Source organism: Mycetomoellerius zeteki, unplaced genomic scaffold (genome assembly GCF_001594055.1).
Source record: "Mycetomoellerius zeteki isolate Tzet28-1 unplaced genomic scaffold, Tzet1.0 scaffold94, whole genome shotgun sequence".
Classification (NCBI taxonomy): domain Eukaryota; kingdom Metazoa; phylum Arthropoda; class Insecta; order Hymenoptera; family Formicidae; genus Mycetomoellerius; species Mycetomoellerius zeteki.
Genome location: NW_017257979.1, coordinates 1,420,669 through 1,445,959, shown reverse-complemented (window position 1 = coordinate 1,445,959; position 25,291 = coordinate 1,420,669). Strand labels below are relative to the sequence as shown.

At 35.7% G+C, this 25,291-nt stretch overlaps 4 protein-coding genes across 6 annotated transcripts; 2 read left to right on the top strand and 2 right to left on the bottom strand.

The window, feature by feature from the left end:
• Window positions 1-5: 5 nt before the first annotated feature.
• LOC108730608 (TWiK family of potassium channels protein 7-like) lies at window positions 6-5,084 on the bottom strand. Its single transcript, XM_018460395.1, is given in 8 exon segments — window positions 6-676; window positions 798-999; window positions 1,123-1,272; window positions 1,436-1,651; window positions 2,174-2,302; window positions 2,305-2,359; window positions 2,419-2,550; window positions 4,755-5,084. Coding segments are annotated over 8 exon segments (1,401 nt in total). The 3' UTR covers window positions 6-489.
• A 1,186-nt stretch (window positions 5,085-6,270) lies between these two features.
• nst (phosphoglucomutase 3-like protein nst) lies at window positions 6,271-9,085 on the top strand. Its single transcript, XM_018460372.1, has 4 exons — window positions 6,271-6,626; window positions 6,843-6,913; window positions 7,434-8,760; window positions 8,884-9,085. The coding sequence occupies exons 1-4, from the start codon at window positions 6,493-6,495 to the stop codon at window positions 9,020-9,022; spliced, it is 1,671 nt and encodes a 556-aa protein (XP_018315874.1). The 5' UTR covers window positions 6,271-6,492; the 3' UTR covers window positions 9,023-9,085.
• Window positions 9,086-10,131: 1,046 nt separating this feature from the next.
• Window positions 10,132-22,485, bottom strand: LOC108730655 (RNA-binding protein 4.1). Of its 3 annotated transcripts, none has more exons than XM_018460494.1 (8): window positions 22,197-22,485; window positions 19,775-19,795; window positions 19,016-19,355; window positions 17,945-18,217; window positions 17,287-17,503; window positions 15,782-15,916; window positions 15,426-15,482; window positions 10,132-10,392 (listed from the first exon to the last, which is right to left on the bottom strand). In XM_018460494.1, the coding sequence occupies exons 1-8, from the start codon at window positions 22,248-22,250 to the stop codon at window positions 10,377-10,379; spliced, it is 1,113 nt and encodes a 370-aa protein (XP_018315996.1). In that variant the 5' UTR covers window positions 22,251-22,485; the 3' UTR covers window positions 10,132-10,376. The 3 variants fall into 3 exon arrangements, with proteins under 3 accessions (XP_018315996.1, XP_018315995.1, XP_018315997.1); XM_018460493.1 differs by lacking the exon at window positions 10,132-10,392 and adding an exon at window positions 13,193-13,506; XM_018460495.1 differs by lacking the exon at window positions 10,132-10,392 and adding an exon at window positions 13,193-13,506 and having other exon boundaries at window positions 19,079-19,355.
• Window positions 22,486-23,311: 826 nt separating this feature from the next.
• On the top strand, window positions 23,312-24,465 carry LOC108730610 (uncharacterized). Its single transcript, XM_018460396.1, has 2 exons — window positions 23,312-23,779; window positions 23,897-24,465. Exons 1-2 carry the CDS (start codon window positions 23,393-23,395, stop codon window positions 24,371-24,373), a joined length of 864 nt encoding a protein of 287 aa, XP_018315898.1. The 5' UTR covers window positions 23,312-23,392; the 3' UTR covers window positions 24,374-24,465.
• The last annotated feature ends 826 nt before the right edge of the window (window positions 24,466-25,291 follow it).

Genomic DNA, 25,291 nt, shown 5'->3' with positions numbered 1-25,291 from the left:
GCGTCTTTCGTAGATACACGTGTTGTATGGGAATCTAAAGATCCGAAGAAAAGAAGGCGCGAATAAACGTAACTAGATGAAGTAGTTTGTTTCGATGAAGGCATAGACATATTCTATTATATAGACATATATCTATAATAGATAAGGGTGACTCTGTGATTACGAACGAGGCCGAATTTACATCAACGCTCATTACATTCACGTTCGTTCGTAAATGTTTGAATCTGAGCGTTCGTTCGTGGTCATTCGTCCTCGCTAGCTTGATTCATGCACGACCTGACTTATGCTACTGTGACTCAAGATGGGTTTAGCCATCAACCGTAAGCGACCTGAACTATAATAGTTTCAAACGAAACTTGACTTAAAACAGATCACTCTCATTAAGTATTTACAGTAAGAGACCTATTTGGAATATAGGTCTTGTTCTAAATTTAGGGTGTAAATAGATATTAACGCGACGACTCTTTCCTCTAAGCGTTAAACAACAAACTAAACACTGGACTCGTAAACGACGATTTGTACGATCGACTTCCTGGGTGGCGGGGCCGTCCCGGATACTGCGATGTCGCGCAGTACCGCTTCCACAGCTTCCTCCCAGTCCTGATCCTTCGTGATGCTTCGGTCTATGGACGCGGACCACTTTAATCGCGGCATAGATATGACCGTCAGTACTTTTCTAAAATTAGCGTTTCATTGTTAATTTTCTTCTAACGATTTCTTAGAAAGTCAATAAGGAAAATCATTTATTAAAATTTCTCTGTAGTTAATTGTAGAAGGAATAATGAAGAGAGATATACCGTAGATCAGAGTGCAGCGCCGACATATCGCCGCCTGCTTGTTCACCTAATTTTCTGAGAGCCTCAGCCAATGGACCGCTCAGTCTTTGCAGCCTCCTCCAGGACTGAGCGTACTGTCGTCTGACGAGCTCGATGATGGTGCTAGTCAGCGCCAAGCCAACCAAGATGTATAAAGTGCACAATAAAGTATATTTCGGCTTCTCTGAATGAGATTAACAGACAATATGTAAAAATAAGTACATTAAATTTGGCGCAAACAGATATTAACTAATTACCTACATTCAAGATTCTAGAGATACAAGAGATTTTTTTATTTTTTACTTACTTGGGACGAGATCGCCAAAACCTATGGTGGTCATGGTCACGAAACAGAAGTAAAATCCATCAAAAAAATCCCAATCGTCTTCCCACAGCATAAACATTCCAGCTCCGCAGGCGAGATAAAGGAAGAGTAGCATAATGGTGGCACAAGCACCTACAAAAGAGATCAGACCAGAAATCGACTAAATTAATTTAAAATGTATTTGTATGTATTTAAAATTTACATGTAAATATTATTAAGTATCAAGATATAGCTTAAACTGTATTTGACTTTTTTTACTTATTTTATTTAAATCAATTATGTTAATTAAACTCACCTAGTGACCGTCGACCGGTTACGTTCGTCGGGATAAACGAAAGCTTCGCGAGAAACGGAAGTTTCGACTTTACCATCAATTCGAGGTGCACTACTGCATTTGCGAATAGTTTTCCCCAGTCAGCGATCACTATCAAAGTGAGAGGTATACCGACGAAAGCGAAAAAGATGCAGAAAGTTTTTCCCCAGTTGGTCGAGGGCACAACATTGCCATATCCTATCATGCAAATGCAAATCATCGTAAAGCAAACTATAATACCCGTTTCCATCAGTATAGATTAACTTTAATTTTGGTTCAACTTACTCTTCATCTTTTTTAGTTTTAAAAATTATAAGAGTAAGTTGAAACAAAATTAAAATTAAACTACATTGGTTAAAATAAGTATAAAAAGATAATATCCTTACAGAAATCTAACATTCGCTAATTTAATACCAAAAGACATTGGTAATTAATTCTATTTATTTATTTTAAATATTAAAAGCACTGTCTTTTTTTGTTCAGTATTCCAAATAAGTAATTAATATCTTTAGTATTAAATTGATCAGTATTAGATTTATATATAAGGATAACGAAATGTAGCCGAAGTTTCCAACTCTTTGTCTAATTTTAGGAATGACAGAATTTTAGTACAAGATAATTTCTTTTTTTTGCAAGAAAAAAAATTAATTCCACGTTATTGATTCCATATGTTACAATAATCTCTTTAATGAAATCTACGGTGTAATTAGGTCTGGATACCTATTGTCGTGAGGACCGTGCTGGCGAAGAAAATCGCCTGGAGAACGTTCCATCTCTCCGTCACGATGGATGGTAGTTCCGATTCGGAAAAATCGGGACGATCAGTGATATCTGTCACGAAGCTGATTCCCCGCCCTCCCCTCCTTCTTGAACCGCTTCTTCATAGGCGCGCAATTCTACGCTCACCTGGAAGACACCGAGTGTCGTGACGAAATATCCATATTTTAATGTCGCTAATTTCTCACCAAAGTATGCAGATTGAAAACGTCCGTGCTGTTGGAAACTGTCTCCACAAAGCGATATCGTTGCATACGTAATCTCGCGCGTAAACGCTCGAGCCGTCTGAGCTCTGCCGGAAGTTCGATCTGCCGGAAAACCTGGAGACGTACTCGAAATTAAAAATTTTATATATGAAACAATTTTGATATATAAATCATGTCTTAAATCACACAAATCTGAATTGCTTAAGACAACAATTATACTGAACGCTCAACTGTTACTTTCTAAATGTAGCCAATGATTAAATAAGACTATATCCTAAGGAAGTTAAATAGCATATTTTTGTGTAAAATATTTAAATAAGACTATATTTTAAAAAGTGTTGAATGACATATTTTCTATTTTACATTGTTATTTAGCTACTATGTCATTTAAAATTTTAAATTAGATAGTACTTACTTTTTACAAGTGTTTCAAAAATTTCGCCGACCATTATGGGATTAATGTATTAAATTGAAGATGTTATAGATGCAATATTAAATCATCTTCCTTTATAGCGATATCGCGTTAATGATTGATCGAAATCAATAATAAATCGATAAAGTCTTTAAACCGCAAGTATTACTCTCGAGTCTCGAGTGCTAATTTCAGGCTAATGAGAAATCAGTCGATATGTGTATTTATCGAGCAAATGCACATCCATCTGCACTGTTTACAAGGATCGTTGATGCTATTTACTGACATGCGTATATCGCTTTCAAAACGTGCTGGAATTAACTTCTGATTTGTAGGAGATTATACAACATAAAATATCCGTTTCTTTTTAAGACAATGCTAGAAATATTATTTTCGATTATTAGAAACAAATCATTTCGAAAAAAGCGAAACGGTCTTCGTTGATTTTTTTATTAATCATTTCAACAGTTATCCCACGAATAATTAATTTTTTAATTATTATTTGTTAATTTTGCATGATATGTATGTTATAATTATCGTTTTTCGAGCCATTCATAGAAATGAGAAATTGGCGGACATAAATGAATCGAATTCATTGAGGAATAATATTGTTTAGGAAATACGTTATTTCCGCAGCCGTTTTATGGCACACTTAAAAAATCATGATCATCGTGAATTTCAACGTACTGGTATTTTTACCGAACTTCATTGAAGGCGTCAGTAGTAATATTTTTCCAACAAAAACCGCGCGATTGGTCCGCCGCTAAAAATAAAGATACGATTCGGCGGGCTATAAGTTCGTTCGTTATTGTACAGAATGTAAATATTTATGGAACATCGAATACATTTAACTCCACGCTGGAAATCTCGATGTTTCTCAAACGAGAATCCGTGCACACGACTCGTGGACTTTGTAAATTCGAGATATTGTTGACGGTATCTCGCTCTCTTCTTCGATCGTTTTGTCGCGCGTCTTATATAATCCGACAGGTTTTCCCCAAAATTGAAATTGAACGGAAATCGTTGATTTGCGTGCCGGCAATCGCGATCAATCGGACGCGAATAGACGAGGAATTCGGAAAGCGAAAAATAAACGGATTGTTCACGCGGTTATTTTGATTCCCTTTAAATCCATTTGTTACAGAGAAGACATCTTATACCTGCAAATACCAACTAAAAGTAATATAACTATATTATAATATAATTATAATTTTTCACTCAACGATATAACTCTGTTATATGTTACTGTTGTATTACAGTTATATTATTGAGAAATTATAATTAATAATAATTACATGTAAAGAATGGTTTTGCTGAAATATCTAAAAATTTTTCTAAAAATATAATATATAGATCTGAAAATAAATTTTGTTGAGTTACCAAAATAATTATGTAACACACTCAAGCTGATCGCTAAAATATCAAAATTTTTTTTGCAGCGTTGCTCATCATTAAATTTTCTACGCAAATATTTTTACGGACCAATAAAATTATTTTCAAATCTGTGTATATAGCTAAGTTTTTAGACATTTTAGCAAAACCATTTTTTCTGTGTATGTTTATTATTAGTTTGATGGGTAAAATCTTTACTTTCATGAATCATCAATTTTAAAGAAAACTCGTAGCCAACAAGATCATCGTTGAATCTTATTGTTTATTATATTTGTCTTAAACCTTATGTTGCAAATCGTTCCAATATCTCGAACGAAGAAAGAATTAATTAATACCGTATCGATCAAATAGCCAAATTGTTTAAATTTGATTTATAATATTAATTCTTCCTCCATCCGAGATCTCGGTGCGATTTCTAGTATTAATTATGGGTTTGATATACAAGGCTTTATTAATAAGAAAGTAAACTTCAATCGTGCTCAAGATATAATATCGTCTTCATCTCAAGACTCACCAGTCCGCCGATCGCGGTGTAAAGCATTAGGGTGATCAGCAGTCCCACATGACCGCCGATCGACTTGATTTTCCGCAGCGTTTCTTTCTTGATGAATTGTCTGGTGTTTTCGCTATTCGTCGCGGTGCCGATTTCAACAGGTGAATTGTACTTATTGCCGTTCGTCATCACGCTCGTGTTTTTCACGAAAGACGTAGGCGCACCGACCACTCGGAGAAGACTGATCGGCATGCTTTGCTCCGCGATGTCTCCCCCAGCAAAGCAAGGTTCTTTGAACCATCCCGAGTAACATAATTCATTGGCGAGATATTGGTTTATAAACATTGGCATGTATTGGAAATATGTTGGGCCAATATTGCGCTAATAAATTAATTATGCTTTGTACTAGTTGCTGCATCTCAAACTATGTGCGATATTAAATTGCAGCAGAAAATAATGTACGTGATAACAATACACGCATAAACTTGCAGCGTGTTTGCAACAGTTTTGAAGAGTAGAAGAATGAAAAGCAGAAGAAATGAAGAGGCGAATATGCGATGTCTAATATTCAATATCTAAAATGTAATTATAAAAAATTAAACGTAACTGTTTAAGAAGTATTTTATTATATTAATATATTATATATATTTTAATTACGAAATATCATAAATTACTTTAAATATATAATATGTATATATAATATACATATATATTTAATAATAATATATTATATGTATATAAAAGATAAAATTGTCAAATACAATATAATATGTAACATTATAAATATATGATTTCGTAATTCTCAATAATAAGAATATGCATCATACTGATGCCAAAATACTTACTTTAAATTATTTCGTTAATAAGTATATTAATTTAGTATTATTTAATCCTTAATTTATATTGTGGAATAGAAGAAATGGAAGATCGACAACTGTATGATCCAATAACCGGAAAACTAATTCCCAAGATTTCTCACGTCAATTGGATTTATTATTTAAGAAGTGTGAAGAAGAAACCTACGAATAATAAACGATTAATAATCTACGTTCTATATATATATGTGTGAAAGTCATTGAAAAAGTATATTAGAGTACTTATTTAGGATTTTAGATAATCGTCCGGAGTGCGAGTCTGGCGCATGCGCGATGCATCTCGGCCTCATATCGAAGTACCGAACTGTGCCGGTTAAGCACCACTGTGCAATGCGCAACGCGCCTAGCGGCGATGGCGGGATAGTGAATGGTTATGGTCAAGAAGACTAGAACCAGGAGAGTCAACTCGTGCCAATAGCGGTAGTGGGGGTGAGGCAAAAAGTGGCGACGGATAACTTCCCCCACTCTTGCGCTTCATTAGTCCTCTCTGTCGCTCTATATAGTCGTCGCTCTGTCGTTCTATAATCGTCACTTTGTCGCTCTTATATTGAACTTTCACACAATGCGCAGTGCCGCTGCACATCGTGTAAATAGCCGCGGACGTTTTTTGACTCACCTCCATCACACGAGTTGATCCTCCTTAGTTCTAGTCTTATTGGTTATGGTTATGGTTCATTTTAGATTTCTTTCTCTTGTTGTGATGAACGTTTATCTTTTTCCCTCTAACATATATCATATGTATGTTTATCTTATTTTAAGTGTAGAAAGTGCTACATAGTGCAATTACAACGGTAATTTATCTAAAATTGCATGTTGGAGCACGTTGGGTGAATGCTTGAAAGTACTCGCCATATGACATTCTCACGCGTGGAACTGTCACTCTAATGTCAATCTTGTCACCTGTTAAAACGTATCGATACACAATGGAATCAAGTTATTTTAACAATGTTGTGAACGCGGAGTACAGTCGGAAAAATGACGGACGTATCGAATATGGAACTGCTGGCTTTAGAACAAAGTAAGCGCGAATTTTTTTTTAAATCATTGACACTCGTTGAGTCCATCTTTTAAAATAATATACTTATTACTTAACTTATCAAAATAACTTTCAAAATCTTTTACTGAATTTTGCAGAACGCTCTTTATTTACTTTATTTTTTGATATATCTAATACAAGCTGTACAAAAGAATGTCTCGTATGTTTAAGATAATTTAATATATGCATCAATTTTAGATCGGATGTCTTGGAGCATGTTTTATATAGAATGGGCCTCTTAGCTGTGTTACGATCTAAAGCAAAGAAAGGTATATAATGTAGTACATATCCAGATAACAAAATGTCCACCCAAAGGTTGCTGTTAATTTGCTTTAAATTGCTTTGTTCAAGTTATCTTCAATATTGAAGAAAGCAGCTTCTAGTTTTAGTAAATTACTTATTTTTACTATCAATGGTTATATGAGCCGGTTAGGACAATAGGCAACAGTTGCTCTCTTACAAACAGATTATGGCAACTTTATGACAATTAATGCTGCAACACAAATGAGCGAAGAGAGCTATATTTGGTCAAAGCAGATCGTAATGCCTGATACTATTTTTGTATGAATTTTTTACAGTATGCTACAATATTTTGATTTGTTTGTACAGACAATACATTATCTGCATAATACCTTTAAATTACCCTAAAAGAAATTAGTATTATCCTGGTGACAGCAAAATGATAGCAACTGAAGGGAAACTTGTGCTAAGCAACTGTCTCCATTCTATAATATAACACTGAAATTTTAAGTTTGTTTAAATTTTTTTTGATAAATAAATTTCTTACAGCTGCCATAGGTCTAATGATTACCGCGAGTCACAATTTGGAACCTGATAATGGCATCAAGCTTGTCGACCCAGCTGGCGAAATGCTCGAAGCTTCTTGGGAAATGATAGCGACAAATCTAGCTAACGTATTGGACAGTGATTTGATATCGATGTTGGTACATATATCTACCAAGGAAAATATTGACTTGTCGATACCGGCCACGGTGATAATAGGAAGAGATACCCGTAAAAGCAGTCCCATCCTATTGAAAGCTGCATTAGCTGGAATCAAAGCATTAAACGGCAACATTACAGATTTAGGATTGGTCACGACTCCACAGCTACACTATGTCGTAGTATGCACGAACACTGATGGCGCTTACGGCGATCCCACGCTGCAGGGTTATTATTCGAAGCTAACAGCAGTATTCAAAAGCATACGAGGCACTGAGATAAATAATGGAAAGTACATAAGCGGAGTGCAACTGGATGCTGCAAATGGCGTGGGTGCTATCGCAGCGAAGGAGTTTCGGAGATACCTGGAGAATGTGCTGGATATCAAGTTATTTAACGACGGAAGCGGAGACTTGAATCATATGTGTGGCGCGGATTATGTCAAAGTACAACAGACGTTACCTCTGAATATCCCATCCGATAAGAGCGTTAGATGCGTCAGTATAGACGGGGACGCTGATAGAGTGGTGTATTTTTACGTAGACGAGAATAATAAGTTTCATCTTTTGGATGGGGATCGAATAGCAACGCTAGTGGCCGCTTACTTCAAGGAACTATTGGAAACGAGTGGTTTATCCTTACAATTGGGCTTAGTGCAAACCGCATATGCCAACGGTGGTTCAACCGATTATATTTCGAACGTATTGAAAGTTCCAGTGGCGTGTGTGCCAACTGGTGTGAAGCATTTGCACAAGAAAGCGCTGGAATTTGACATTGGAGTCTATTTCGAGGCAAATGGACATGGAACCGTCATCTTTAAAGATATTGCTAAAGAAGCTATCAAGAATCACGCTAAGAACGAAATGCTTTCGACGACACAAAGGGCGGCCTCTTCAAAGCTGAGGGATGTAACCAATTTAATAAATGAAACAGTTGGCGATGCGTTGAGCGATATGTTACTAGTCGAGACTATATTACACGCCAAGGGTTGGGATGTTACCGAGTGGGAAAGAAGTTACAACGATCTTCCGAATACGCAACTCAAAGTCAGAGTGAAGGATAGAAATATTATAACAACAACGAATGCAGAAAGACATTGCCTGACTCCTATTTGTTTACAAGAAGAGATTGACAAGATCGTCTCGAAATATTCAAGAGGTCGATCTTTCGTTAGGTATAGCATGTCTTTGTGTTTTGATATACAAAACTTTTTGAAGTAGTTTCCGTTCATCAGAAGCTTATTGAAAGATCTTAAACATAAAAATTACCATAATAGATTAACTGACTTCCTTTTCAGGCCTTCCGGAACTGAAGATATCATCCGGGTTTATGCGGAATGTGAGAGTTCGTCGGATGTTAACAAACTAGCCGTGGAAGTAGCTTCACTCGTGTACGAACTCGCAGGCGGTGTTGGACCAGAACCCAGTTTATCATGAGCTTAACGTCAGACTCAAATATTATACTGAGTTGTTATACTGAGTAATCAAAACAGTTCTGAATCACCCCTTTTAAAATGGTTTTTATCATACAAATTTATTAAAAATAACGATAATTAGTAATCATTGGAGGATAATTCATAACTTTTTTTTATAATTAAATACTGATAAGAAAGTGATTCATACTTGAAGCATTTTATTTGATATATATTGTTTCAATACTATAAAGACTGTTATAAATAAAAATAGCCAAGTATAAATATACTTTCACTGATAAAATATCCAATATACAATCAGCTAAAAATGTGCATAATATTAATATTGGATAGTTTATCGATCAAAGTATTCACATTATATTTTTATCAATAAATGATTTTATACATAGTAAAGCCTCCAGTTTATACAAAATAGTGTAAATAATCAATCTCGGCTATAAATCGTGTCTGCATATATTATTTGGGTTCCAATATAAAGAAAACATAAAAAATTATACTACAGATATTTCATCAAATACATTAGCAAAAATTGAATAGTTTATCATTAAAAAAGAATTAGATTATTTTATTGTGCCATATTGTTTGAGCGTATATTGTAGACACATTATAGCTTTACTCATTTTATAAATTTACTTTGTTAGTATTACTACTTATAGCATACCATGTATAATTAGCAGTTTATTCCTAAAACTAATGCCAGACACAATTCTTAATCACATATAATCAGGCACTAGCTTTACAGAGGTGATGGGATAGAAAAAATAAATTTTGTATATTATGTATGCTTAATGATGTTTGCTTTAAAGTCTGAATAAGAAAAAATACGAGACAAAATATATTCTAGTTTCATATGTAATGCATATATTTATATTTTTCCATTTTAATAAAAATCATATTAAAATATTCATACTCTATTTTCTATCTTCCTTTGTCATGTATACATTTTTTGATAGACATATAATAATAAAACTACTAATTATAAGACTAATTGATAAATAGTTAAGTAAATATTTTTTTATTACATTTGGCAAGGTTAAGGACAGGATTAAAGATAAAAAACTTAAATATTGCTAAAAAATTTTATTATCTTTAAAAAATGAATTATTATCGTATTATAAGTTAACTAACAAAGCATATTTGTATATTGCATAAAGAAACTGTATATAATTGATAGTAATTCCATACTTCATTCCTGTGCTTTTTTACTTCTTGTACAAGCAGCCAGGCATAATTATCCATCTTCTGCACATCTATTCTCGTCCCCTGGACGAGCAAACGAGTTCACTGACAGTGAATGCTTCTGAGGATTATTAGCAGTTCCCATTGAGTTCATCTCAATGTCCATCAGTCATTTGTCTTCATCCCATTTGTAATCTATTAAAAAAATTATCTTATTATATGGAAACGTACATGAAATATCCCACAATTGTGGGCGAATAATGGAACTAACTTATCATATATTTGTATGAACGCCAGATAAAATCGATGCTGACAAATTATTAACAATTAGTGAAGTAGCTGTACAATACTTCACTCTCTTTTCAATTGACTTTACAGGATTCTATCAACTTGAGTCTGAACGCGATGTGAAATCAAGAGTACACATATATTTTATATGATAAATATTTCATAAAATAAGTGCACTTTTTTGGGAAGTATAACAAGAGATAACATTTCTATTGAACAGTTAATAGGAGCGCTGTACAGGTCGACAATTTGAAAAAATTTTCTACGACGTTCTTCCATCAACATCAAGTTGTTCCGAAGTCATAACGGCGTGTCTTACAACGTGGCGCTTAGTTTCATCGCGAGATACGAGTGAAATTTTAGAATTTAATCTGCAGAACGAGATTCGGCGGTGGTAACGATATTAAAACAATTCGCAAATTGCGGCGGCAAAAGTTAGCAAGAAACCAGCATTCTTTTCAATTCACGCATCGCATTCGTTTTTGCCTTACGCTCTAATTCCATCTCATAAAGCATCGATACAAACGCATTAATTTAAAGGGACCCGTGAGGTTTCGACATCGAGAGATGCAATATATCAATTTATTTCCAGCCTGTTAAAAGGATTAGATTACAATAATCTTTCATTTCTTGAGTTGTAGAGATTGCCGAATATATCTGACATTATTTAATATTAAATGTACCGAACAATTTGATATTTAATGGAAACTAATATTAATCTCATATAATGTAAAATTTTATAATTTATTAAATTATATAAAAATATCGTTTGTGTAAACGTTGTGTACCGTTAGATCTACAAAAGAGATAAACAATGTTTCTTTAACTAATTCCCTAATAATTAGGTAAAAGAAAAGAAAGGAATAAGCATTCGAGCAAAAAAAATCGAATAGACAATGTAGATTCGTTTTTGACAGAGATCTGAGTGGATGATAGTTGTTTCACAGTTGCATCTTAACAAGAGTCGCTTTACGAGTGTACAAATGACAGAGATGGAATTAGAATCAATGCGCTTTCTATCGCAATGCGCAACACGCCGAGAGATCATCGAGAAGAAAATCGGCCGCTTTCTTTACACGCGCTTCGATAATCGACGTTTTTTTTTATTTTCTTTCGTTTAACAGCTTTATGTTTTGTTCGACCGGACATTCTCCATTCGCACTTAGGTGAGAAACACTGATATAAATAGTGATTATAGATGATAGGATTCCTTTCCCCCCCTTGAGAGATAGGCGCTCTGGGTTTGTCTCAATAGATAAAGTATAAAGGTTCGCACGCGTTAAACATACCTTTTCCTGGTTAAATTCAAAGCACGCCAAGCTTTGAGCGCAAACGCAATTTGTGGCGCATTATCCACATATCGCAGGTTGCTTTATTCGCCGATCGCCGCATCTACGGGTAGCCACGCATAGCGAGTAATCGTCGTAATCGGTTTCTTCAATAATCGCAGGTCGACAAGCCGCCGCCATCAGGATAACGTGTTCGACAATCGCTTTCATCGCACGGTCATTCACAAACCGGCGTTTTTCACAGTACAGGCCTAACTAAGTAAACTGCACCAGCTGGAGATTGACTTGGCGTTCTGCATTGTCATTGAATTTTTTATGTTCCATCAATTTTTCGACGTCTCATAAAAGTTTCCACGCTTTGAGACTATTAAATGAACATTCGTACACTGTACGAATATTATTACTATTTTGTACAAAGAGATAATAATTACATGTTGTAATTAGACTGTCCTAGAATTCAAGATTACAATGCATAACGTCATCGAATTAAGAATATTAAAGAGCATAGTTGCACGCACGCTGATTATTAATAATTAGCTTGCTCTGCTCGCTGCTACGAATGACAGAAGTTGATGTATTAGATGGACAACTAGTATTCTACCCCGATGTCGCTGCCTAAGTTGATGGTCTCTTCTATGGAGTAACTGAATCAGCGTCACGTAAAGATTGCATACTTTGACATTGATAATAAAAAGTAATATAAAACGATATAAAAAAATAGATGACAGAGAAAAATAAAGGTGAAAAATATCTTTAGGTAAAAATGACATTTCCTTAAATGAATGATATTGAAAACAGATGATAGATCTTTAATGAAATAATGTTCTAATTGTATTTAATATAGTGGCATACGTTATAATTGGTAAATAATTAAATTTAGTGATATAATTTTACTACGCACAGAAAGACTGCAAGAAGATGAATTATATTACACATTAGAAAGTTTTTTTTATAAAGATTGCTTTTTAGGGCATTCACATTTGCACTTTATTGGTTTTATATAAAGATACATTGTGATAACTGCTATTCTCTGCTTTATGAATGAACATTTGAAAATATTATTCAAGTTCTTATGTGTAAAAACGATTATACAACATTATTATTGTAGCATAAGTCACCTTTTGTAGAATTAATACTATGCACTATAGGATATAACAAAATCATATGTACGCTACATTGTAGGCAGTTAGAGCATTAAATCGAGCAAAATGTTAAACCCACACTTAGATAATACCGGAATTTTTCTATTTATAAAAAAGGGAGCGAGGAAAAAAATTACTAACATAAACTCCATGAATAATGTAATGTCGAAAATTTTCTTTAAACATACAATAGGCTAACATAGCATGTTTATCAATAATAAATCGATTAATTGATCAATTTATATATAAACTCATTAATAATGTACTTGAAAAAAATTGAGCTTAAATTCAAATTGTCCATATATTCTCTATTGATATCCTTCTTATTCTTACCGTATTTTACGATACAACTAAACGTTAAGTTCTATTGTAAGTTTTATATAGTTTTCATTATAATTATCATGGACTCAACGACGAACGCAGACGGCAATTCCTAGGTAATCGAGTCCGATAAGCGAGTGATCGCTGCTAAAAGGCTGTGATCTTTTTTTTTTACGGTTTTTATTTTTTTCGGTCGCCTTTCGCATGCGCTAGTGCGTTTAGTACACGTTTAGTACCTCGGTGGCATCGCGTCTGCCGGACCTGGGAAGCTAAAAGGTCAAAAAATGAAAAATCGCAGAATTAATTACGTGATCGCCTTGCTATATGCAAGGAGCAAGAAGAAAGTATAAGATGTAACACTGGCGTGCGCGATCATCACGGGACACATTCGGTGATACGGGGTCGAAATTGTAATTCCAACGGCATGGTATAGTCGTATAGTGTTAAGGAAGCCTTGTGGATGTTTCTTTCTTTCTTTTTTTTTTTTTTGATTCCACGTCGGAGCGCATATAACGCAGATTTATCGTGAAGCACAGCTACCAGATCTGGGTGTTCTTATCGTTCCATTATCCGGTTATTGAATTTAGTCACCTTATGTATTTTTTGAATTTATTCATAAATTGCTTCGTTAAATTTTTTTTAGTGATAAAATCGGAATTTCATCGCTTGTAAATAATAAATACAAATTTTTACAGCACATTATGGCAAAATATTATATGTAATATTATATGTAATTTTAAGGAGCAATCCAATTTGTGTGAACATGGAACGATGTAAATATAAATTCGTAACGCTTAAAACGTTGATGAAGGCAAAGTTCACATTCAGTTCTGGTTAACTGTCATACATGTCAGAAGCTGGTCAACACGCCGCAATTGTGCATCATCTCTCCGTGCACCGCCGCAAGTGCATTTGGAAATTGACTCGAACTCCGTGAAGAACAGAAGAGTCTCAAGTCTCACGATGTCGAAAAACCTTTTGTCGGATGTTCGCCGTGGGCGCAATGGCTACAACGCAACGCATCTTTTTTTTTCTCGTTTCTCGAAACACCGACATGGAATTGGGAAAGTGTCTCAGAAAGTTCTTAGAGAATAGGGGACAGCAAATGCGAAAGACGTGCGTTTGTAATTTCGCAGACTGTAATTTTAGGTGCGCAGAGGCACAGTGTGTTCGCGGCGGTGAGTTTGTATTTGTGACGAACGTGCGGGAGATGTGCAAGATTGAAGACCGTCTTCTTTGAGATGTGTCTCCACGAACCGCAGAAATTTACGCGGAACTCATCTTTTGCGCTGCGGAATTGCTTGCAGAAGTCAGCCACGTAACCGGAGATAGTTTTTTTTCTCGTGTTTACGGGAGAAGTTTCCGCCTTTCCGAGCGCATCTCGCCATTACGGAATTGCCGCAGGCTGATCGCATAGCGCATCTTGGACGGACGTGCTCGAGAACCTTCATTGCGGAGTACGTAAAAGAAGAGAGGTGATATATCACAAATATATTGATGTCGTGATGGCAACAAATCCTACATAATTTTTCACGTGATAAAAGCGTTATTTAATCTACAAAAATTTAAATTTTTCTCAAATAATTTTTCTTTCCTTTTGGATTTATCATATAAATACCAAAACTACGTTTTATAACTTATTGCAACTAATTGAAATGAACTTAACTGTAGAATATATGTTCGAATACTTGAAAATTTCTGTGTAATATATAAAAATTATAAATATATATGTAAAATGCAGTCTTTATATTGCGTGTGGTTATTAGATCTGCGAGACTTTCAGCCACGTGATTTTCAGCCTCTGTTCTCTTTTACACTCATAAGAAACGTCGGCTTCCGGTAAATTTACCGATAAAAGCAACGATTTCGTATACGCAAAACGGCACCGTACACGGCGAAAGTGAACGCTTCCGTACATGGTCGAGTGTCGCGCTAAGTGTCACACCTTATACTTTTACAGAAATATTCAACCTGCATCGAATCCGCATATATAGAAATTGCGTATGTATTACATATAATCGAGGCAAGAACGAGGGTGGCGTATATAGCGCAAAGAAGAGTGAAGACGCCAACAAGCGTACGCATATGGATTCTCTTCGCTTTTCAAACGTGTGTTACTTTTCATAACCGCAGCTTTGTCAATGAGACAGATAAATATTATATATAAGTGTAATAAAGTGTAACTTACCGTCCGCCGCCACGTGGAGGACCATATGCATCGGGTCTGTCATATCCCTCGGCATAGCTGCAACATAAAATGCCGTTATCTATAAGGAAAGAAAAAAAAATATTCTTCTTTCTTCAGGAGCAAGTCTATCCAAAACTTTAGCCGCTAACGTTTTCACCTCTCCACCGTTTCGTTGAGCGAAACAGAAAGAAAACAAAAAAAAAGAACAGACATTAATCACTACACTGGTCTATAATATATTTTGTTTTTTCTGTTTCGCTCAACGAGACAATGGAGAAATAAGAGCGTTTAACTCACAAGTTAGATGTTGAATAGGCCTGTTTTAGAAAGACCTTTTGTTACGATTTGCAACTCACCCGCTAGCAACTGGTGGATATCCGCCACTGGGCACGGCACTGCCAGGTCTTCTACTAAACATATCAGCTTGTGGTCCTGGACCAGTGCTGTAACTAGGTGCCCCTGTGCTGTAGCTAGGTCCAGTGCTCATTGGCCTGTCAAATGGATGCATATCATTACCAGGAGGACCATCCCTCACTCCATAGACCATTGAAGCTCCCTGATTTACCCACCCAGGCCCACCCATCATATTCCCTGGCCCACCCGGATAATCCCTGTCGTACATAATTTAATTCTATTAACTTATTTTTATTCTATCCTGAGTGACATTTAATATTTTTGTTTTATATATTATGTTAATATATAATTATTTATCTTTTGTTACAGAAGCAGCAATATTTTATAATATATATCGTTCAATCACTTTAAAATATTCTTTATCTTATGCATTTGAAAGTCTTTCAGGTTGGAATAAAAATAAAATGTAACGATAACAGTTTAAAAAAAAATTTGCAAAGCTCATTTGTGAGCTCTGTAAATTTTATTGAACTGTTTTGTCAATTATCAATGTATTCGTACCCATATTTTTAGTGAATCTAATGTACGAATAAACTTAATATAATAACTAAATTTGATCAAAATCTTAGAGATCTAAATTATTTTATAATATAATTATTTAATTATTATTTAATAATAAGACAAAAAATAAAATTATCTTAAAAATAGGAAAAGTTTGGTTGTCTACACTGAAAAGTACACGATCCGAGAATTTATACACAATTATAATTAATAATAATAAAAAAACTGGTTCTTTTCAGTGCTGACATTCAAACCTTAAACATAATAAAAAGTAAAAAATAATGTTTGATGTAAATAAAAAAAGATTTTCTCACATGTGTGTATTGTGCTGTTGTAATAAAAGAAAATAAAAGCGTACAGTATAATATAGATAATTATTAAAATTCTTGCCTCCAGGGATAAAATTTTTACATAACTATTTTCTTCTAATTTTTCCTAATATATTATAATTTCCAATTTCCTAATTATGGATTAATGTGTAATTCTATCATAAATTTTTAAACTGTGCATTTATTAACAAGAAGCATAAATTATCGAAATAAATGATCTACATTTTACTGTACTTAAATTAGTTCTAAAGTTAATTAAATCTAAAGTAAAGAATTTCTATTAAGAAAATTAATAATATAAAAAATTTATATTATGAAAAATATTTCTCATAAATAAAATAAAATTACTATTATATAAAATTTCCAATTTCCAATTTTACAATTGAGATGACTAATGTTACACCTTTTCAAATCAAAATAGAATAAGCATTTACAATTCGAGGTTTTGTAATGATGTAAACAAAAGATTGGCTCTTAGAAAACATATAGCATTTATTATGTTTGTGAATCTACTTTGATTTGAGAGACAACTCAGCATCGAATTAGAAACGCAATAGAATCGAAAGTTACGGTCTTGTAGAGAAAGGAGCAAAAGAGAATTATAGAAGCTACGTTACCAGTGGCTTTCATCATATCCCACATCAGTGTACCCAGTTCCATACCCAGTAGTAGCAACAGCACCACCGTTTCTCATTGGTCCAGCCGCACTTCGGTCATAATCATTTCTCGCTGTATAATCGACTGTGCGACTGGCACCAAAATTATCAGTGCGACCATAATCTACTGGACCAGGTGCACCACGATTGAAATCTCCGGCCATGCCTCCACCAACTCCTATACAACATTAATATTAAGATTCTCGATTACATTGATTTCCCGTTTGTTTTCACTTGAAAAGTTTGTGCATTCCTTTCGTCTCACGGAAATCATATCGTAAACTATAAAGTCAATAAACGACTAAATATACGTATCAAGTGAGAAATACAGATACTGACTGATAAAGAATATCAATGAGCATATAAATATAATTGAACAATCTATATCTAATTCAAAACGATTACAATGCAAAATTTAAATGACAATTTCAGACAAACCAAAAACAATCTTTCATCTTCAAAGTTAAGATTATACCGTTTCTATTTTAACATCTCGCATAACAAAGATTTACTCTAGTTTACTCGCAATTACTCCACATCTGTATCAAAATACAGTCACATATTTAGTTACTTGAAAGTCATATACTTTTAAAGCTGCAAGCACCACCCTCATGATTACCATAATCTGTCCTAGCACCGAAGTCAGCGCGACCATAATCAGCTGTTCGTCCATAGTCCGCTGCGCCAGTTGGTCCGTATCCTCCCACAGCACCGGCAGCTGGCCCGTATCCACCGCCCATCCCCGGCGCCGTCGAAGTGTAACCCATCGCCGCGCCACCCACGTTCTGACCGTAAGCTCCGCGATCGCCGTAGCCAGCACCAAAGTCCGCCCCACGGCCGCTAAAGTCACCAGCTCCGCGATTGTAATCGGTGTACCCGGTCGCGACGCCACCTGCAGCAGATCCATCGTAACCAATGAAGAACTGCAAAGCACGCCGAGATATGGAATTGGTTTTTAGTGTACATGTCAAGGTTTTATGCTATTTTTCATTCCAACATACTATTTTCTCAAATGATTACCGAAACGGCGTATCGTTGCGAAGGAATGCGCTTAGGAAAAATTCGGAGCATTATCATTTTATTCTTGTTCACTAAACAAGAACCCTGGGTGCACCTGAGTGGAGTTTCTGAACGCAGTCTAGAAAACCTTGCTAAATGGTTTTATCCTCCGGAGCTAATGATGGGTCTATTAGACTCACTCAATTATTCTTATTAAAATATATTCAGTATTCGTTCTTTTCTTATACCACTTTGATTTCTTGAAATTAATTAGTGCCTTTTAACATAAATAAATCTTACAACTTTGTGCTTTCTATTTAATGACACAAGTAGATACAAACATTATTCTACCTTTTCTGTTCATTCAATGAGTAAGATAGAATTCATTCAACGATAGAATGACACTTGTATTACTAAATGAGAAACATCTAGTAATTGTGTTACAGATTTGACTTAGCTCCGGAGGCTTAAGTGAGACGAATCTCCTGTTTTACACTCGTTAGTGCGGGACAACGAAAAAAAGCAAAACATCAATGAAAAGTATTACGACAATAATATTGAGTATTACGATTACATTGAGAGTGTGGCGCAAATGCATGTACAGAGACGATGGAGATATTTGAAGAAAATTAAATGAGAAAATAGTCTTGTCGGAATTTATGATGCAAACTGAGGTGCAAACAATACCAACCTCTTCTATCATTGTATGGTCCAGGACGAGCGTCTCTACCACCGTCTCGTCCCCCCCTACCACCTCTCATTGGTCCACCTCTTCTGTCATCTCGGCGTCCTCCTCCGCCTCCGCGTGACTTTCCAGTTGATTGTTCCACGTTGATTGTTGCCCCCTTGAAGTTGGAATTGTGGAGTGCCTTGATCGCCGCAGCTGCATCCTCCTCTCGTGCCATGTGGACGAAGCCATATCGATTCATCACGTCGCATTCGGTCACCTCACCGAAGCGCAAGAACAATTGCCGCAACTCATCGTTGCGACAATTTTCCGGCAGCCGGCCAACAAATATTTTTGTTTTCCTCTGTGAAATATGAAATCACACGCAACACGCATTATTATTGCGTCGAGTATTGGTCGCCGAGAAAATCATAAGAGTTAATGCATTGTTATAGAACAAGACTACAAGATTATTATAATTTAATACAAGATTTGTATCTCAGAAATCGACCATAAATCCTTCGTAGAAAATATGGTGTCTGTTCGAGACTTGCTATTGCTCAGCTGTGTTGAAACACAATTTTACAGAATATATATGAAATTACAATAATGTAAAATATTCTGAGCATATTATTATGATCAGTTAAACTATCATGTAGTAAAATAAATAAGGATTTTAAATTCTAATTTTTGTTTTTCAATAAGATATTTATTCAACATCTTTTGTCAGAGTTGCTCATTGATTAAAAAAAAAAATATATATAATTGTTTATATGTTCTTACCGGCTGGTTAGATGACACCATCTGAAACAAATGTCCGAATTGGTTAATGGATATATTATTTTTTATAACTTATTTTAGATTAAAAAATTCTGATATATGATGTTAATAATTCGTTTATGTTAATAATTCTTTCGAACAATTATGGCATAATTCAGGCATGTCCCACAAGCAATGAAAAAAATTTCAGAGTAATAATTTATCTATTATTTTTATGTGAGCGTTTTTTATAATCATATACAATAATTCCGTTATTGCTTCATTTTGTACAACAGTAATAATAGCTATATTGTCAATATTAATGCAACCGTTGGGATTACAAAAATATTTCCAGAGCGTTATATTAAATTTATACACAAAGAACAGACAGCTATAAAATATAAAAGGTTTGTTTTTTATAACTTTACATGATATTTTTTGTATTTAAAATAAATATATATAATTAGATGTTGAAGAAAGAAAGAGAAAAGGAGAAAAGTACAAAAAAGTACATAAAAGTACAAAGCGCTTTTTATATTATCCATCTTTTCTCTTTTTCTTCTCTCTTTAACGTCTAATTATATATCTTTACTTTATTCATCTTAAATGCAGGATATATAGTGCAGATGCAAAAAAAATCGACATACAAAAAACTGGACTGAAGGAAGCAAATTGCAAGAAACATGAAAGGTTTTATTCTAACAATTTGATCTGGAGGATAAACTTGTTGGCATCAAAATTAATCCTGGAAGTACCGAGCAGTCATTATTAACCATTTCTACTTTTTAGATTAATATTATATTTCTTGTATAAAAGATAAGATTCTGAAATTTTTTTTTTTTAATAATTAATTTGGTTAAAAATATTAGGCAAATAGGAATTTGGGTATCAATTGTGCTTTTAATTTAGATCCAGCTCCACAATTATCAACTATGTATTCTTACTCTCTCTATTTGCCTCAACAATTGAAAAGAGATGAGGAATGGAATTGAAAAGAGATGAAGAATAGATTGAACTTCGATTAAGAATCAACCATGAGTCGTGGAAATGAGTCTTACAAGGGAAGTTTCACAACTGTCCGGAACCGATTTGATTCTCCATGAAATATGTTGTTAAATACGAAAATCTAAGAGACACGTATTTTTTTATACGTGCCCTAACTCATGTTTAAGGGGTGAAACACCCCCCCCTTTGGAAAAAAAAAACGGTATTTTTCTTTTGAGGCGAATATTGTCGGAAGTATAAAAAATAGAAAAAATTTTAAACAAAAGTTGTACGATTTCAAGAGTTTCAATGTTGTGAAGAAAAAAATTTTTTAATTTTCTTGTGTTTATTAACAAAAAAAAATTTAAAAAAAAAATTTTTTTTTCTATCTTTTATACACTTCGGACAATATTTGTCTCGAAAGAAAAATATCGTTTATTTTTCAAAGGGGTGTTTCACCTCTTAAACATGAGTTAGGGCACGTATAAAAAAATACATGTCTCTCATGGAGAATTAAATCGGTTCCGGACAGTGAAACTTCCCTTGTTAATGACACAAGTCGATACAAGCATCATTCTATCCTTTTTACCATTCAGAGAGTAACCAAGAACGACACTTGTGTGGACTTGTGTGTCACCAAATGGAAAGCATCTGTGTATCTTGGAACAAAATGAAAATTACAAAAATGAGCAAATTACTAGAATATTATAATTTCACTGGTCAATACCAGAATTTTAACTTTTCGAGATAATTTTCATCTCGTTTCAAGATATACAATTGACCTCCTAAACGCGCCTTATGATAATCCGGCGATTACTTTTACCTACAGAAGATCAATCATCGTCCATCAATGATCGTTAAGGACCAAAGACCTTTGAGGATTCTTGATTCTCATTTATTTTAGTTGAATCTTTCACATACTTTTCATCCTTTCTCTTTCCAATTGTATGTATATCAGTTTCATATTCATCGCAGAAAGTAGAAGGATGCGTATCATTGGACACAAGGCGCGTCTTTTAGGCGGAAGATCCCGCCTAAAAGACGCGGCCGGCTTTTTCCTTCTGCCTCTCCCACCTCGAGACTCCGAATCGTTAATTTCTTTCTTTTTTTTTCACAGCTACTTGCGCATAGCTATGATGCTTCGCCGATATCGGGAGTAAACAGAAGACAAAAAAGACGATCGCGTATCACAACGCGGTGAGGAAACGGAAGGAGAGGCAGATGGGCGAAATGGCGGTCGAAGTCGAGTCCACTTCAAGAAAAGTACAGCCAATCGTCTTCTAAGAACGATTCTCGATCGCTCGCGTCGCCCGTGACGCCGATCGTTCAATTTATTGATCCCATGAGCAGTCATAAGGCCAAGGATATGAGAGAGAGACGCGATAATGTCGATCGCACTGCAGAAAGCGGGAGAGATGGGGAAGTGTAAAGGAGAGACGGAATGTAGAGAATGAGATATTACCGTTCCAGCCGCCGACGTCTCCGTAGTAGCGTGATAACCGACAGACGTGTCCATCGATAAACCGGGGAGGGAAATGCAGAAACGAAGAAACTGAAATCGACGGTTAAACCGACGTACGAGCGAATCTCGTACACGCGAGCGTTATCACACGAGCCTTGATCACTGAATCTGTAACACGATAGACCGTGACTCACACGTTAAAAAAAAAATTGACCGAACGATACAACGCACCCGAGTGACAACGCCGAATGACGCCGATGCTCTAACGTGAGCGTTCGTCAGCGTTCGTTGTGCGAAACAGTGCTGCCAACCGTGCGATACGCCTCGTTCTCGGATCCCGCCGGCTTTCCTCGTTTCCGGTTCCACGTGGTTTTTATTTTCATGGCGCTACTTGTCGAAATGTCTTAAGCCCAGTGTCCACGATGCTAGAAATCCGTCCGAGATCTCGGATGAAGAAAGAATTGACCAATCGCATTGATCATGTGACTAAATTTGAATAGCGCTGATTGGTTGCTTCAATGACGCATTCTCTATTCCGCAGTCTTTTTCCACACCGTGTGATTTCACCCTTTCTCTCTGCGAGATCTCGGACCAATTTCTAGCATCGTAGACACTGGGCTTTAAGCCTGTATCAGACTACCGACTTTGCAGGCCGACCCGACTACCAACTCCGACTGCCGATCAATAATGGACCAATCACAATAAGACTGATTCAATGTGATTGGTCCATTATTGGCCAACAGCCAGAGTTGGCAGTCGGGTCGGCTTGCAGAGTCGGTAGTCTGATACGGGCTTTATGGCTCCTACACAGGGTGTGTTCCAAAATTCACTGTCAGCGCTGAAAATCTACAATTTACGTCACGTATACTATACATTTCCAGTACTGCCAGTGAATTTTGGAACACAGTCAAAGCTAGCTGCTCGCCGAGCAATTAAACATGATTGCTCGGTTGGATCCGCAGGTAAGAACCAATCATGCTCATTTTCTCAGCAAGCATTTGCCGGGTTGAACTCGCTCATTGTCACAACGTTGCGCATGCGCTGATGCGTTGATACGCAAAAAAAGGAGCTTGACTTTTGACTGTATATGTATGTTGTTGTATTGGTCCATTGTGTGGTGAAGCCGTGAATTTATCGTGAACGTAGGTATATCACGCAGTATCGTGAGGTTAATTCGCGCTTGTTTTTCTCGAAAAATGAAGAGATCGCCGTTGAACAATGCTGCGCATGGTGGCCGTCCGTACGGTGCAAGGCACACGCCGTACAATTGGAAGTCGCACGAGAACGCGTGCGGTAGAGGTTATCAGCCTGCGGAGGGTAACAGCTACCATCGTTTCCCCGGAAGCAATACAGGTTCGCAGCCCCACGATGACGATTTTATCCCTCTGAACGTCAGCACACCGCTGATGCGACACGACAAGTATAACACTGCTAATCGGTATAGCCCTTCCGGTGGACGCGGCAGTCCAGGCAGTGGATGGTATAACAATTATAGGGGTAATTATTACGCCACGCCAAGACCGAACAATAGGAACTCTGCCTACAAGCATTCTCCTAAACAGTTTCAAGGGCAGAAAAGAAAGGTAAAGGGCTTGATAGAGAGATGCGTTGAAAGATAGAGACTCTTCTACGTTGCAGGAGGATTTAATGATTGGTATTAAAAATTACAAGTTACTTTACTTTGTTACGTTTTTCTTTAGGGCTACAAAGGAGCGTACAGGCAGGTGAATATATCGGCGTATGTAGATATGAATTCCTTTTTGGAAGATCCCTGGGAAGATCTAGTCAAAAAATTAGACGACTCAAAAGATATAAGTAAAAGTGAAGGACCTGAGAATAAATCTCTGTCTAGTTCAAAACTGGTTGATACCGATTTGTTAGACAAATCTGAGAGCCAACTTTCAAAGGATATGAACTTGGACGATTCGCTGTGCAGTCAAGAGAGTAGAAATGAATGTTCTAAAGATACAACAACCTTTGAGACAAATACAGGTTTTAGTCAAATATCAAAAGACAACAGTTTGATAGAGTCAGAAACTGGAGATATCTGCTCTTCCAGTCAAGATTCTTTAAATGAAAGTACATGCAGTGTCAGCGACAAGATTTATGGAACCATACGAGAGAATAGTATTCATTCGAATGCATCATTAACAGATATTGAACAGAAAACTATATAACAATAACGAAAATCAGTGTATTGTAAGAAAATGCATTACAGTACATAAAAGTACATATATGAATTTGTATTCATGTATATAGATATTGTATATAAGTATGACATTGTCGAGTTAAGTGTACTGACAATCTTTTTTATGTGTATAATTCCTATTTTTTTAAAGTAGGTATATTAATAATATGACTATACAGGGTGTTTCCAAATTAAATCGCAAAACTTCGGGAGCGTGTAGAGGAGTAAAAAACTAAGAAAAAAAGTCCTATAGACATATGCTCGTTTTTGCTCCGTTTCAGAGAAATCGAAAAAAAATGTTTACATTTCTTGCCATATCTAGCACCGACATATTTGATTACATTTTCCACTTTCTGTTATGAATTTGTCAGTCGCTCTTTGAAAGCCTTTAACAGTAGATGAATTTTGTCTTTTGCAATATGCCGCGTACGTATTCTAATAGTGAATATGCTGATATGGTTTTTGTATACGGTTTCTGCAACGGTAATGCTTTAAAGGCGGTGCGAGAATATGCACGACGATTTCCAAACAGAAGAGTGCCAAACCGAAGAGTGTTTATGTTGACATTTAATAGATTGCGAGAGACTGGAACATTTTCAATTCGACAAGAAAACAACCGATTTCAAGCAGCGTTACGAAGAGATTTGCAGGCAGGGAATCGTATTTTACAACATTTTGACAATCATCCTGAGACCAGCGTTCGGAATGCGTCGGCTGTATTGGGAGTGTCACCACAAACAATTTGGCGAACTGTAAAAGGAGATAATCGCTATCCCTACCACATTCAAAAAGTGCAAAATTTATTACCTCAAGATCATTGGAACAGATTGAACTTTTGTAACTGGTACCTTCAGACATGCCACAATGATATTTTATTTCCATCTAAAATAATGTGGTCAGATGAGGC